The sequence below is a fragment of the Lissotriton helveticus genome, chromosome 1_1 (genome assembly GCF_964261635.1).
Source record: "Lissotriton helveticus chromosome 1_1, aLisHel1.1, whole genome shotgun sequence".
In the NCBI taxonomy this organism is placed as follows: Eukaryota; Metazoa; Chordata; class Amphibia; order Caudata; family Salamandridae; genus Lissotriton; species Lissotriton helveticus.
The window spans coordinates 26,407,273-26,423,109 of NC_136057.1; the positions used below are offsets into that span (position 1 = coordinate 26,407,273).

At 46.5% G+C, this 15,837-nt stretch overlaps 1 protein-coding gene across 1 annotated transcript in view; it reads left to right on the forward strand.

Moving 5' to 3' along the window:
• The first annotated feature begins 5,796 nt into the window (after nt 1-5,796).
• LOC144757465 (equilibrative nucleobase transporter 1-like) overlaps nt 5,797-15,837 on the forward strand; it is a 288,474-nt gene continuing 278,433 nt past the window's right edge. The window contains exons 1-2 of the mRNA XM_078646380.1: nt 5,797-5,861; nt 10,335-10,381. Coding sequence (XP_078502506.1) covers nt 5,797-5,861; nt 10,335-10,381 — 112 coding nt within the window. The remainder of the gene's footprint in view (nt 5,862-10,334; nt 10,382-15,837) is intronic.

The window sequence follows — 15,837 nt, forward strand, 5'->3', positions numbered from 1 at the left end:
GCTTGAAGGGGATTCTCTTGTTGACGGGAAGCCAGTGCAGGTCTCTTGGGTGGGGTGTGATGTGGCTGTGGCAAGGGATGTCGAGGATCAGGTGTGCAGAGGCGTTCTGTATGCATTGAAGTTGATGCAGGTAGGTAATTCTTTATTGTTTGGTTAATTAAAACCGTTACAATGCATAGTATTTCACAATAGTTAAAACAAGCTTTTAGTGCTACAATAAAAAGAAGAATAAAATCAGTGACCGAAAGTCTGTCGTGAATTTCAATAGACGTGTTCGGAGCACAAGATTGTCTTTAATAACTGAGTTCTTAAGTCAAGATGATGAGGGACCTATGACAATAGGCCTAGTTTTTTCACAAAACTGTCCAGGAATTTAACTGATCTGCAAATCAGTTGTGGATCCGCTGTACATAGGATTTGGACTATCGCAGTCCAACAGGTGCGTACTCCTTGCTCATTGAGCTTGTCTTTTAACCAATACCGCCGACCTTGGTACATAGCTGGACAGATACAAACTATATGAATAATGTCTTGTTTGCCTGCACCACAAAGGTCGCCTTCTGTTGTTTCTTGTGGTCTCCATTTTGGTTGGTCCAGTCTTGTTGGAAGATTGCCCAGCCTTAAGTGGAGAAATTTACGTTTAATGAAGAGCGAGAATGCAATGTCTAAATAAGCTGCTGGCGTGGGCTATGTGTAAGATTTGATAGTCATCCAGGCGTGAGTTCGGGCGCTGAAGGTTATTTTGTTATTGAGGAATGAGTGCTTCTTGGCAATCCTCTTAACCACCTGTTTAAATGAAGAAAACGGCAATTTTGTTTCCCACAATGGTCCCAGCTCAGTTGTTTTTAATGAGAGTTTTAGGTACTTCGCATACTCGGAGTTCGGGCTTGTGTCGAGTGTTTCCCATAATGCCCCGTTTATTTTGTTCTCCTTATTCCTCCAAACGTTTACCAGAATTTGATGGCCTCATATTTATTCAGTAGTACTTGAGATTGTAGCCCGAATTCAAGTCTTACTTGCGCTGGTGAAGAACTGTTCGGTAAGGAGAAAACCCGTTTGTAGACTTTGATTTGTATTTTGTCTACGAGAGTTGCGCTTTTCCCATGATGTAGTACACTCCCGTATGCTATTGTGGGTAATAGCTTTGCTTTCATTGCGGTTAGCAAAGGGGAGACTAGAGGACCTTTTAGCTCAGTTGCCAAACTAGTAAAGGCGTGCAGTAAAGTAGACCCCTTTTTTTCCATGTCCTTAAAATGCACTTGGAAGTTAAGGCGCTTGTCTAGATATACCCCTAAGTATTTCATGATGTTTATTGTAAGCAAATTCTTTTTTGTATAAGCGGTCATGTCGTGCAATAGACGTTGAAGGCCAATTTTTGTCTGGCTCAGCAGTACCACATCGTCCGCATACGATAAATGCGTTACACGGAGGTTACCTAACCGAGGAGGATGTGCATTGACCTTGTCCAAGCTTTCTGCTAGATCACCCATAAATAGATTAAATAAGTGTGGGGCCAAAACACAGCCTTGCTTTAGACCGTCGGCAGTGTTGATCTTCCGGGTCAAGCGATGCCCATTATCGATTTTTACCTGCATCCAGGTGTCAGTGTACAGGTCAATGATGGGCAAGAGAATTAAGTCTGGTAGGCTCTGGTGTTTTAGTTTTGCCCATAGCATTTGCCTGTTGACACGGTCAAACGCCGCCTTAAGATCCACAAAACAGGTGTAAAGCACCTGGGAGTTCTGTAGACTTTTCTCTGCGATCAGGCATAGGGCCATTACGTTCGTCATTGTTCCCATGCCACGGCGAAACCCAGACTGATTCAGTGGTATTTTGTTATTTGCTTCTGACCATTGAGCCAGGTCTGCTAATATCATTGACGCGTAGTATTTTGCTTCGGCGTCAATAAGGGTGATCAGACGGTAGTTATTTGGATCTTTACGGTCTCCGCCTTTGTAAATTGGGGTTATGATCGCCCCCCTCCAGCTCTCTTGGATGCCACCTGTGTTGCTTACTGTTCGAAACAGTAAATGGAATTTGCTGGCCCAGTACTGTGGGTCCTCCTTGTAGATGGCTTGCGGAACGCCGTTGGGACCAGGGGCACTGTCTTGCCTACTTTTCTTAATTATTTTTAATATACTTTGTTCGTCATCTTGCTTGGGGCTTGTTACCCTGCTATCGCGGACTTTTAGCCGAATCCCTTGATGGACTTGGGCGATATCTTCCCACTCTGACTTATCTGTTACTTTACTTGGTAAAGTTGTAGTTGTCTTCAAATTGTTTTTAGAAAATAAGTCCATAATGTGTTGGGTCCATTCTGATTCGGTTACACAGGTCATGCTTATTAGTTGAGATGTCCGATTTACGGAGTTAACTTGTAACCAGAAGGCCCTTGAGTCTGCTCTCTTTATATTATGCAGTAGTTTAGACCAGAATTCATTTACAAGATTTTGCTTTTCAGTCCAAATTAATTTCTTGTATTGTTTCCTGGCCTTACGTACTGCAATCCAGACGCTGGGATTTTGAATTTGGCCATGTGTTCGATGCGTCAGTTTTTTCAAGTACCTCCTTAATGCTCGTACCGATCTATCGAATCTGATGTTAAATTTGAGAGGAGTTCTTATTTTGTTATTTGAACTGGTCCTTGGGAGTTGTTTCAAATAATCACTCCAAATTTCTGGACTCAGAACATTCTCTGTAAGGAGCGCTTGTAGTAAGTTCTTAGCATCGTTAGCTATTTGAGGGAGAGATTCGCTCGTCCACTTAAGCCGCTTCAGGATAATGGTTGGGGTGTTGCCTGTTAACATGGACTCTGGTGCGTGTTTAGTTACGTTCATACTAATCTCAAAGTGTTGCATCGAGTGGTCGCTGTCCAAAGAACAAATTATGTGGAAGTCTTGTACTTGGCCTAGCAGGGGTAATGTGACTAACGTGTAGTCTAAGATGGAGCTTACGTTGTGGCCTGTATAGGTCATGGAGGGAGGGCTGTCTTGGTTAAGTCTTCCATTTAGTACCCTTAGGCCAAGATTTTCGAGGTCCCACATAAATTGTTTGCCCTCCTTATCGTTCTTCCTAACCTGAGGAATCGCCTACGGCAGGACATTCCATATTTCGTTTGCTGCGTTGATGTTGACTTCATTGTCTGGTTCTTGTAACAGATTAGAGTTCAAATCACCAGTGAGAATTATCTCCAAGTTGGGATGTTCCAAACGCATATTTGAGACCACTATAATAATGCGTTGAAAAAGTGCTTTTTTGAGAGGTTTTTTTGGATTAGCATATGTGTTTATTAAGATTAAAGTTCTGGTTATAGCCTTTATTGTGCTTTCCAATTTTAGAATTTGCATTTCCGCCGTCGTTTCAGCCAGCTGTGTAACTTTGATCTTTAAGGCTGTGGAAATATAGACTGATAGGTCCCCACATGCTCGCCCGAAGCGCTGTAGGCGGGTCGCACTTACATGATAACATAAATGGCCTGGTATGTCAATTGGTTCGGTTAGCCACGTTTCCTGTAGGGCTATTATTGCGTATGGGTCCCATGTGGCAGCTTTACCGTTTTTATTTACAATGTCTTTTACGCCCGCAATATTCCAAGAGAGTATTTTTATGACATGTCTTTCAATGTTAGTTGACTTACGAGAGGTTCAATTAGGGGATGACGATTGCGGCCGTAGGTGCTCATATTCAGCTGCTTCGGCTCCCCTAGCACCTTGAAGGACCGAGCACGTTGGTCGATTTATCCGAACTTGATTGGTGCTCTTGTTTTTCCTTCTTAGGAGCGGGGACGGGTACGCTGCCTTAGCCACTTCCTTCAAAAGTATACCCCATTCCTTAAATTTGGTCGTCTCAGAGAGGATGTGAGTCACTATTCCTGCCTCCCTCCATGTAGTAAGTGTGCATTCCTTTTTCGCCTCATCGCTCGCTGTTGTAAATTCAACCGACAGAAGGTCTGCTGAATTAAGGTGTCCAAGGCTTGGGATTGCTGATGTTAAACAAAGTATGTTTCCCCGATTTAAGTGATCTTGCGAGCCTTGTAGCTCATATTCGGGGATAAAGAGAAGTTTCCCTGAGTTGGTGGTTTCCTCTTTTGACATTTGTGAATAATCACAAATTTTGACAATTTGACGTTGATTCGTTTGCTTGCGACTTTCAATGTCTATTTTATTAACGGTGTGGTAGTTTTCAAGTGGGTAGTAAGCACCGTTCTGTAGTCGTTTTTGTGGCATAGTTAATGTTTTTGCTTCTTGTTCTATGCTTGTTGGGTGCCTCATTTCTGCTAAGCGCTCATTTGCGTCAACCTGATTCTCAGAGCGGTATCTTCCCCCTACCTTACTTGTTGTTACAGCGTTAACTACCTTTATGTCGGTTGGGAAGGTGATTTTGATGAGTTCAAGATTTTTTCTGTTCTCATTTGTTACCAGTCGCCTATCAATTTCTGTGTCCGCACCTGAGGTGGTGATAAAAATTGGGGCGCTATATCATTATTAGTTGTTTTTTTGGTGACCTGACTATAAGGCCTGTCTTTACCACACTTGCCGTTGTTTGAGTCTTTCTCAATTATTGTGAGCTGCTTATTTGTGCTCTGCGTAGAAGCAGGTTCAGGTTTTCCCGGTTTGGGTTGGTAAATCGTTAGTGGCATGCTGGACTGACCATCAAAACTGGCTCCTTGATCAATGGTAGAGTTTGACCCTGTAGAATCACGTTGCTCTGTGGGTGGGAGGTTCCCTATACCCGTAACGTTTGGGGGGTTGGATGCTACTGCTTGTGGTAATCTGTTTGGCGAGTTTTCCTGTGCTTGTTTGGTAAGAAGTTCAGACCTACAGTCAGGACCTTTAATTATTGCGGTCGTCTTCTGACCCTTGTGTTTTTTGTCTCTCGCTATTGTCGACTGAGAAGTCATTTTTGATGTCACTCCTACTTTTAACTTTTGTTTTGGCTTGATCGAAAATGGGGAAGTTTGTTATCGTCTGCTTGTTTTCAGATTCATATCTAAGATGTTGGTTTCTGTTTTTTCTAGCACTTTTTTTCTGACGTTTGGTGAGTCTTATCCCACTGTCAACTCTGGGAAATTGGTCAAATATGAGAGGTATGGTACTGCTAGGTTGATCGATCAAGGAGGTGTAGGGTGTTACATTTGACTTATTTGTTCTTTCATCTATGATTATACTTGAGTTGTTTTGTTTGTCATTTCCTTCTGTCAACTGTTGTAGGGGTGCCACTAAGTTGGCTGCCTCTATGTTCCTTGGTTTGGTTGCGTTGCTTAGTTGTATCACTTGCTGGTCAAAAGAAATCAAATCATCACTTGGTTGAGTGCTGTTAATAGTTTGGTTTGCCTGCTTACATTCCTGCAGGATCTCCTTTAGTATGAGTGGCAGGTCCTGCAGTTTTTCCAATATTGGATGACAGGTGCATGGCTGGGTTGGCATACTTGAAAAACTTGCTCCATAAAGATGTTAAATGTGCCAGCCATGGTGTCAAGTTTTTTGTTTATGCCAGCTATGTGTTCAGCTATTGAGCCCATTAAGTATATTTGCATGTCAAGTTTATCTGACTGCATATTGAGGGTTTTTATGGACGTTTCCAATATGCGCCCCAGAGCGCTGTGGAGAGTCAATATGGATTCTAAATTGCTTTTTACGTCCTGTACAGCTTCTGGTTGGCTGGTATGGTCTTTATTTTGATTAATAGAGGGTTCCGGATATATCTGTTCATTGAACAAAGTTGCTTGTTTAGTTTCCTGAGTTGGTTTTTGGTTGAGGTTTGAACTTTTTACTATTAGTTCGGTGTCTCGAGACAATGAACTTGAAATTTCGAATATGGATGCTTTCTTTAGACCATCCTTATCGCAGGTTCCTGCGTGTGTAGGTATTTCATTATCTGAGGCCGGTTTCATTTCACTGAGTGTCTTTGTTTTGTTTTTGTTCATTAGGCCTGTGTTTGGTAGGATTTCTGACTGTGAGTCATGAATCGTTATTACTTGGTCCTTCAGTGCGGTAAGCAGTAATTTGTCGCTAGTGTTGGTTTGCTCCATGTCACTTCTAGTTGTATTTATGGACGGACAGTCCCTATTCCTTGAGGTGTTTTCGTTATTGTTTATTATTATATAGGGTTTCCATATCGGATTTAGGTCTTTTGTTTTTACTGTGCTTAGATCTTTATTTGAGCGTGAAACCGGTCTTGGGGTTGAGTGGTTATTAGGATGAGCCTTGTCTAGAGAGTCACTCAAAATGATTTTGTGTGGGCTGTCCCTTGTGCATACTGATTGCCTACTTCCGGTCGTAGGTGAATTTATTTCACTGTTGTTTGGTGTTGCATTGCTTTTGTGTCCTTCAAACACGATGGCCCGGGATCTATTTGATACTGGCATTATTGTCGATAAGTTCTCTTCGTTGACTCCTTCTGCCAATTCGGGCAAATTGTTATCCCTATGGACTTGGGCTTGACATTGCATCGTACGTGTATTTGCGTCGTGGGTTAGTTCCACACAGTTGTGGTTCAGTTCAATTCCGTTCGACGTTGTACTTAAGACTGATTTGGGAACCGCCATGTCAGCTATCTCTGTCTTTGTATTACAAGTGTTCGGCGTCATTGGTTTTTGTAGGCCATTTGGGGTTGCCGGCATTGATTAAATCACCGACATTGGATCCTTCATAAATTTAAACTTCCCGGAAGGTTTCGCTGTTCCGAAGATTGAGTAGGTGGGGGTATTAGACTGGGGAGTGGGCCAGCTTGTTTGAGGTTAGCGGGCGATTTGGTCTTGGCTTTCTTCCTGGCGTTTCTTGGTGGAATTGTTCTCAGCTTCCCAGATCTCATCTTCCCCCTCTCTTATTTCCCTGGTGGTTTGCTTTTTTAGAATTTAAATTAGTTGTTGTTTTTCGTGATATCCTCCTACTGGCTTGGCTGCTTAGGGGGATCAACCGCAGCCTCGCACCTCGTTGAGCACTGAGGTCCTTGAGGGGGCACACAAGTCACCCCCTGGCTTGCACACCTATCCCTGACTGGGTGCAGTGTGTACCACGACCCTGCTGCTATTCGCAAGGACCCTTGTCCACAGCAGCTTTCTTTGTGGGATTTTAGGCTTGCTGCTGCTGCAGTTTTTGTGGTAATTATTGTGGTGACAAAGAGTGCATTCGGAATATTCAGGGCATTCAGGGAGTGTTGTTGTCACAGCGCTATGTCTTTTGCTTCCAGCGCTCACACTACCTGCTACCACTGGCCCACTGTCACAACTACAAATTAGATGGCGGCAAGTGATTGCTGTAGGAGCTGCTGTTGCTGCTGCTGCTCCAGTGTCTCAATAGCGTTAAAGTGTTGTGAAATTGTTCAAATTTGGTCAGTTATTCAATTATCCGGTTTCTCAATTAGACGGCGTCTGCTCTGCTGCTGTACCTGGCAATATTCCCGACAGATCACTGCCTCCCAGCTTCTCCCCGGTGGACCAGGGCGCTGCCAGTTAAGCCAAGCCGCCCACGTTTTCCCCAGTGGGCCAGGGACGCTGCCTGTTGAGCCAAACCACCGCGTCAACAGGCGCCGCTGCGGGGCTGCGAGGGTGCGGGGCAGATCAGGGATTGAACCCACACCTGTGCCCGCACCTCGGCCCGTGGCCCGAGCCCACGCCCAACACTGGGTCGCCCACAGTCTCAATCGCGTCAGTGGCTACAGCAGGCAAGGAGACGGGAAGGTAGTGGCTAGTTAACGTGTGGCAGGTGGGCGGACAATCAAAGCGGGACGGCAGATAGTGCGGCGCGATCTCCACTGTTCCCCGCTCACAGTTCTACAGCGGCCTCCTACCTCCTCGATGCACGTCTCCAATCTTGATCCTCCTGGTCCCCCTTGCAGGGGGGGTGCGCAGTGCCACCACTGTATTTGGCTCCGCACAGCACTTCTGGCGTTCTCCGGCCTTTAGAATCTGCCGCTCGCTCGCTCTGCTCTCAGCTCTCTGCTATTTCAGGAGTCTGTCCGAGGCTCCTGCGTAGAGGGCGTTGCCTTAGTCCAACCTGCTGCTGACGAGGGCCTGGGTGACCGTTCTTCTTGTTCCGGTGGGAATCCACCTGTAGATCTTGCGGAGCATGCAAGGGTGTTGAAGCAGGAGGATGAGACGGCGTTGACTTGCTTGGTCATGGAGAGTGTTGAGTCAAGGATGAACCCCAGGTTGCGTGCGTGGTCGGTGGGAGTCGGTGCGGCTCCTAGTGCCGTCGGCCACCAGGTGTCGTCCCAGGCTGAGGTGATGGAGCTGAGGATGAGGACCTCCGTCTTGTCCAAGTTCAGCTTCAGACGGCTGTTCTGCATCCACTCGGTGACGGCCTTCATTCGTTCGTGGAGGTTGGTTTTGGCGGTGAGGGGGTCCTTGGTGATTGAGAGGATCAGCTGGGTGTCGTCAGCATAAGAGATGATGTTGAGATCGTGCAGTCGGGCGACGTGGGCGAGCGGGACCATGTAGATGTTAAACAATGTTGTGCTGAGGGATGATCCTTGGGGTAAGTTGCAGATGATCTCGGAGGCTACGGATCGGAAAGGGGGAGGCGGATGCTCTGGGTACTGCCGGAGCCTTGGGATTGCGCTCCACCCAGCAGTACATCACTCCCAAGTGGTGAAATGGCAGGTGCGCATGACTGTTTGGCCAGGGGCGTAACACAGGCCCCTGCATGCCCCGCAGTGCGGGGTGGCCCTGAGCTGCAGGCTGCCCCCTCAGCACAGTACTTAGGCCTGAGCGCTCTGTATGAAATCTGGAGCGGGGGCGCCTCCATGTACATTGCAGGGGGGCTGTCGCGATTGAAAGCAGCGCAAGAACACGCACGCGCCACTAACCTTACTCAGAGGGCCAGCAGAGACGATAAGATGACAGTCCTCACGACTTCTCCCCACAAACACCAAACAATGGGGATTACACCACGGTCTGCGTGTGTGAGGAAAGAGGTCGCGAGGTGGATGGGCAAAAGGACTTCTGAGGTTTCTCGAGAATCTCTGGTAAAAGGCTACACAGGAATTCACTGGTACTGCAGCACGTTTTCCCCTTCTTCTAATGCCGTGAAGGACTCCGGAAGTCTAGGTAGGAGGTGATAGTCTAAAGGTATGAGAAGTTGACTCCACTTCTCAATAGCAACATCCACCTCTTTCTGGATAATGATGCAGTAGCGGTTTATCCGACTACGAGACGTTAAAACGTCACGTCTAGTAGTAACCGCAATACTCCTTGCGGTAAATAAGAATTTCAAGGTTATTCATCCTGAACGTAAACGCCACTTAAAAGGCGGAAAGAAAGACCTGCGAGACCCCGAGCAAGCCACAAAGTAAATACAGTACAAAACGGTCGGAATGCAAAACGACCAAGCAAGAAAGAACAAGAGACAAGTTTAGGATGTGAGCCCGCACTCCTCTAAAATACTTGCAGTTACAGGACACGGCTTGTACCGGCAGATCCACGCCAACACTGACCACGCAGGCTCTTCGTCGACGGGCTGGACACACAGTCTCTGACCGCGCAGGCTCTTCGTCGACGGCTGGGAACACTCTCTGACCGCGCAGGCTCTTCGTCGACGGGCTGGAAACGCAATCTCTGACCACGCAGGCTCTTCGTCGACGGCTGGAAACACTCAGAGGGCAAAGAACTGGAAACAAGTGAAGTGCTCAGAATCAACATTGACAAGCACCGTTCTGGGATATGGGAGGGGGCTATATAGATTCCGCCACTTCCCTGATCTCTGGCACCGCACGGCCTTCTGGTATATGTAGTGCTTCCGTGAGGGACGCCCAACAAGGATTCTCTTTCTCATCATTGCGCCTGCATGCGCGATCGCTACAGGGGCCCCTTAAACTTTCGTTACACCACTGTGTTTGGCCAGCCCAAAACCGCTCGTCAAACGTCATGCGCACTTATGGTGCCTAACATTCCTCCTCCCTGTGATCCCAGCCCCACCCGCCTCACCCTTACATAACCCCATAACCGGTACAAAAACGAAAATGAAAATGTTATCATTTTTTTATTTTTTATTTTCCACTGCTCTGAGAGCAGTGGGGCGACGCTCCTTAGCGAAGCCACTGCTGTATACGAGTTGGGAGCCATCTATGTATTTTTACCTTACGGCCTGGTGAGTGTTAGCTCACTTGTGTATTAACAGTATTAGGTGAGCGCAGGTGCTGCAGAACTTCACTTATCAGAACTAGCCCATTCGATTGAGACTTGCCCGTGAGATGTTACCTCTACAGCTTATGTGTGTTTCTGTTACATATATACTTATATATTCAAACTGTGTACATCTTCCAGGATCACTACATGCCACACTAAGTTCTACGCGACAATAGTATAACCTGTGTTTGTCTATTTGTTGTTTCAGATTCCTGTACACAGCAGCCACACTTCTGATTGCCTTCTCCACTGAAGGTAAATACTCCTCTGTTGTGGTGGGTGTCTTTGTGGTGTGTTTGTAGTGCCTCTGGATGAGGGCTTCTCAGTAATGTGGGTATTTTATTTGTCAAAGTGTAGAAAACTTGTTTGAGTTGGTATTTAATGTCTAAGAGATTGGGTTAGGTCTTTCTCAGTGGTTAGAGTGGCCTGTGTCCTTCAGCGTGCTGAAGAATTGTTTAATATGCCGTAGGCTGTGTACCTATTTGATCAATTTGTCAAATGGTTTGTTTTTTGGAGTGTGCTCTAATTATTTGATGTGTAGAGTTCTGTCATTGATACATACACACTAGATATGTTGTTTTTCCATCCTCTAGGAGAGATGTTTGCTTATTTGTTTAGCACTGTGTGCATATATTTGCGCCTCTGTCTAGTGTGTACTAAAGTTAGTTATTTGTTTGGTCTCTATCATGGTCCTGCTCCTTTATTCAATCTATAGTAGAAATGTTTGTGCCATATTTGAGTGTAAATTACAATTGTTTTTGTTTGGGCTTGTTTATCTTCCTTTACTATGTGGTAAAGTTGCTCCTGTGGGTTCTATTCTCAGAGTACTTGGTTAGTTCTTTGTTGAATGTGTAGTCATTTAAGTTGGGTATGCAAGGCGGCTGTGCCTTTTCTTGGTTTATTTAACAGCTAGACATTTCTTTGATTGCCATGTGTAGTGTGAGTCAGAATTCTCTGCTTTGATTGTGTAGAAGATTCTGGTAGGTACTCATGAGGCGTGTGTAGGAGGCTGGATTAGTCCCCAATGCAGATGGACTCTCCAGATATTTCCACTTGGAAAATGAAGCCTCAACTGGGTAAGGTTAGCATAATCTCCTTAGGTTTGTGGGAGGGGGGTTGTGTAGGAAATTAGTATTTGCTTTCATGGTTGCCCCCACTTTTTGCTTGGTGTCGGCGTGTTTTTGACCTAGTCTGCTGGGATCCACCTAATCAGGACCCCAGCAACTGTGCTTTCTCCCCTAAATTGACCATGGTAAGTACTTTGGAACCTCCACAATAGGATAATGGTGTACACTTATAAGTCCCTAGAATATGGTACTAAGGTACCCAGGGCATAGGTACACCAGTGATCTCCCATGGGCTGTGGCATGTATTGTGCCACCCCTGGGAGTTCACTTAAACTGTGACTGCCGGCCTGACATTGCAGCCTGTGTGAGTTGGTGCTTGCACCTCTCACATCAGATATGTTTCCTTATTTCTGAGGTCCCTGCACTTAAAACTTATAAGTCACACATATGGCAGGCTCTTCAGTTCTGAGGGCATGGTGCTTGGTTGCAAACCTCTGAGTCGATTCTCCAGAATTTGTAAGTGCAGTCAGCCATTTTAATACATTTGGTGTACAATCTTCATTACGAGATGTCTAACTATATAGTGGCTGCACCAAACCCGGTTGTGTTTGGTATCAAACATGTTGGAATCATACCCCAACACCGATTTCAGTATTGGAAGTATGATCCTGTGTACTGGGGGCTCCTCAGGGTACTCCCGGTATTAGACTTTCAGGGTCTATAAACAAGCTAGAACTCTGGCCAACCCACACAGACACTATTCTTCCCTAGTCCTGCTGCTGAACATGAGCAGGGGAAGGTAGAAAAATATGTTTCCTGTCACGGGGGGAGAGTGGGGGGTGATCACCTCCCAGACAGGACATAGTGTATTGTGCTGAGGGTGGGGGCGCTTGCCAGCCCCACCAGGCTGCTTTGAAGGGCACATGTTGTCCTATTCCACTGGCATATTCCAGTTTGAGACAGTTCAGGGATCCCTTGCCTCCTGCCCTGTTGCAAGACTGGACAAATGACTTGGGAGTATGCTCCCCTCTATCCAGCCCCTCCTCTTGGAGGGACCCCCGAGTAATTCCAACCCTTTCTTTATGGTATTTAAGGGCTTTCTTGTGGGTGGGTCCTCCGAATCGTCGAGGGACATGACTCAACCCTGAAACTACATCGCTCTTCAACCATTTTTTTTTTTTGGGTGGAGTCTTATTATGTAGCGCCAAGGGTATCATAGCGCTTTACATGAGCACCATTTACATTAAATACGGCCACATTCATTTTTTTAGGCACGGGGAGATAAAGTGATTTGCCCGGAATCACAGAATGTTGAGCGTCCCTACCGAGACTCAAACCTGGTTCCCCAGCTCTGAGGTCAACCACCCTAGCAGTTAGGCCACATTCTCTCCCCACTTGGACTTTGCTGGGCTTCGATTGGAACTGAGTCTGTATCAAGGAAGACTCCTGCTGCTCCTGGTCTCGCTGTTCAAGTTTTCTTCGTCCTCTGTGTGTGTGCTTCAACCAGGTTCTTTGAGGACACTCGAAGAAATCACCTTTGGAGAGAAGGGGTCACTCCCCTGCATCTGCAGGAACCGCAACAAAGCAGACCGGTCTGCTGCTTCCGATGTCCTATGAACTTCCCGAGACCAAACAACCCAGGTGGTGGTTCTACAACTCGTTCGAGGCCTGACCTGTCCTCTATGAAATTTTGAGGTCAGTATCTCTCGTCGGAACTGCTAGGACTGCACCCCTGTGCACCACGTTGACTTACTGTTGTCAAGGCTTGTTGGCTTTGCGCTCCAGCATCTTTCTTCCAAGATCAGGGTCCTCACCACATCCTCTGTACTGTGGACCTTCATCTTTGGTGAGCTGCTTGAGGTCCCCTTGTGACTCCTGTGCCTCTGGTTTTCAGGCCGCTTGAGGCCCATCTTTGGTGAGCTGCTTGAGGTCCTTATATGACTCCTGTGCCTTTGGTCTGTGGGTCCTCCAGAGGGTATTTTCTTGCTTCAATAGGTCCCCCTGCTGGCTCGGAACATGCTCCGACTCTCCTGCTGTTGGTCCTGGAAAACCAGGAGGAGCAGCAGTCTTCGGTGTTGCAGTCTCTGTTCAATCAAAGTCCAGCGAGGTCCAAGTGTCCAGACAGATCACAATTGTCTTGGTTTCAGGGGTCAGTATTGTTCCACGACGAATCTGAGTTCCCACCCACAAGGGAGCTCTTAAATAACCAAGGAAAAGGTTGGAACGACTTAGGGATCCCTCCCAGAAGAGGGCTGGACAGAGGGGAGTATACTCCCATGTTCTTTGTCCAGTTTCATGCCTGAGCGGAAACCAAGGGTTCCTGAGCTGGCTCAAACCAGAGTATGCAAGGAGGGCACCGTTTCTGCCCTTCAATGCAGTCCGGTGGCGCTGGAAAGTGCTACCACCCCAGCCCAATACACTAAGACCTGTCTCGGAGGTGATCGCAGATCCTACTTTCCTACATAACCCCTCCCCACAAACGTAGGGATATGAGACTAACCTTGCACAGTTGAGTCTTCATTTTCTAAGTTGAAACATCTGGAAAGTCCATCCGCGTTTGCTTGGTTACTCAAATGTATATGTTCCACTGAAAAATGCCTTGCCTGAAGGGAAATGGACCACCTCAAAAGTTTGGGGTTTTTACCCTTCATTTGTTTAAGCCATAAGAGAGGCTTTTGGTCCGTCTAAACAATGAAGTAAGTGCTAAACAAGTATGTCCGGACCTTCTTTAGGGCCCAGTTCACAGTAAAGACCTCCCTCTCAATAGCTGACCAATGCTTTTCCCCAGGGGTCAACCTTCTGCTGATAAAAGCCATTGGTTGATCCTGGCCCTCTACTTTAAGTTGTGAAAACCCTGCACCTATCCCTATCGCAGAAGAATGTGCCTGGACAGTGAATGGTTTGGAGTAGTCAGGACTTGGAACAGAGCACATGATTAGCTCAGGTCATCAAATGCCTTCTGGCAGCTAACTGTCACTGAACTTTCTTAGGCATTTTCTTGGAGGTGAGATCCTTCTAGGGTGTCACTATTGATCCATAACACATAAGACATTTTCTGTAGTACCCAGTCTGGCCCAAGAAAGCTATGACCTGAGTTTAAGTAGTGGGAGCAGTCCAGTCCATAATGGTCTGAATTTTTCTCTCTAATAGTTAAACATGGCCTCCACCTACAAAATGGCCCAAGTACACAACCTTGCTCTGCCCTATCTGGCACTTGTTGGCCTTGATAGTGAGGTATTCCTTCTGCAGGGCCTCAAGTACATGTCTCAGTTGAAGCAGGCGATTCTCCCAGGTGGGGCTAAAGATAGCTATATCATCTAGATATGCTGCATTTTAGGCTTCCTGACCTGTTGGGACTTTGTTCACCTCCCTCTTAAATGTGGCAGCTGCATTTGACAATCTAAAAGGAATCACAATAAATTGCTAATGCTCACTGGGGGCTGAAAGTGCTATCTTTGGCTTGGCATCCTTAGAGAGTGTGATGTGCCAATCACCAACAATCAGGTCAAATGTACTGAGATACGTGGCAGAGGCCAAAGTATCAATCAATTAATCTGCCCTTGGAATTGGATGGGCATTAGTCCTAGTGACGGCATTGAGACCTCGGTAGTCGCCACAAAATCATCTCTCACTAACCTGGGTTTGATGTTTTGGTACAAGGACTACAGGACTAGCCCAAGGACTATCTGAAGCCTCAATGACCCCAAATTCTAGCATCTTTTGGACATCAGTCTTGATGCAATCTATGACATGGTCAGGCTCTCTGTATATTTTGCTCTTTACAGGCAGGTTGTCACCTGTGCCCACTTTATGGGGAAACCAGTTGGTTTGATTTGGTGTCTGAGAAAAGAGACCAGGAAACTGATTAAGACCTTATCTATAATCAGCTTGCTGTTGCCCAGTGAGGCTGTCTGCCAAGACGACTGCTTCAACTGATCCGTCTACAGGGTCCTGAGAGATGAGATCAGGGAGAGGGTCACTATCTTCCTCCTGTCCTTCATCAGCAGCCATGAACAAGCCCATGTCAGCGATGTCAACCTAAGGTTTCAGGCCAATCACACTCTTTCCACAAAGCAGTGATGTTGCTAGACATGAAGTTAGTACCTCTGTCTGACAATACCTCCTTAAGAAACCCATCTCTTGAAATAATTCCCAGATGGGCCCTAGTCACTGCAGGCGCTGTATTGGTCCAAAAGGAATGGCCCTTGTGGCATGGTACACCACCACTAGGATGTAACTGTGTCCACATGCTGTTGGAGGGTTTTAGGGACATATAATGTCTATGCCTACCCTCTTAAATGGAACCTCAACCACTAGTAGTTAGATTAAGGGGCCTTTGTAGGGCCACCTGGCTTACCATTGGCTTGGCAGGTGACATAGGAACGACAAAACTCATTGGTATCTTCAGACATGTGGGGCCAGTGAATATGAGGAACAAGCCTGTCCCAAGTCTTACGTTGCCCAAGATGTACTGTACTACAAGGGGAAGGTCATGTGCTAGGGTCAATGGCTATCTCCTGTACCTCTGAGGTTTGACCTACCTCCTGGTGGCACCAGGTCTGGAGTTCTACTTTCCTAATATAGAAACACATCTTTCCGATAAGCCCTATAGGACCCACTGACAGTCCCTGCTTCCTCAGCAGC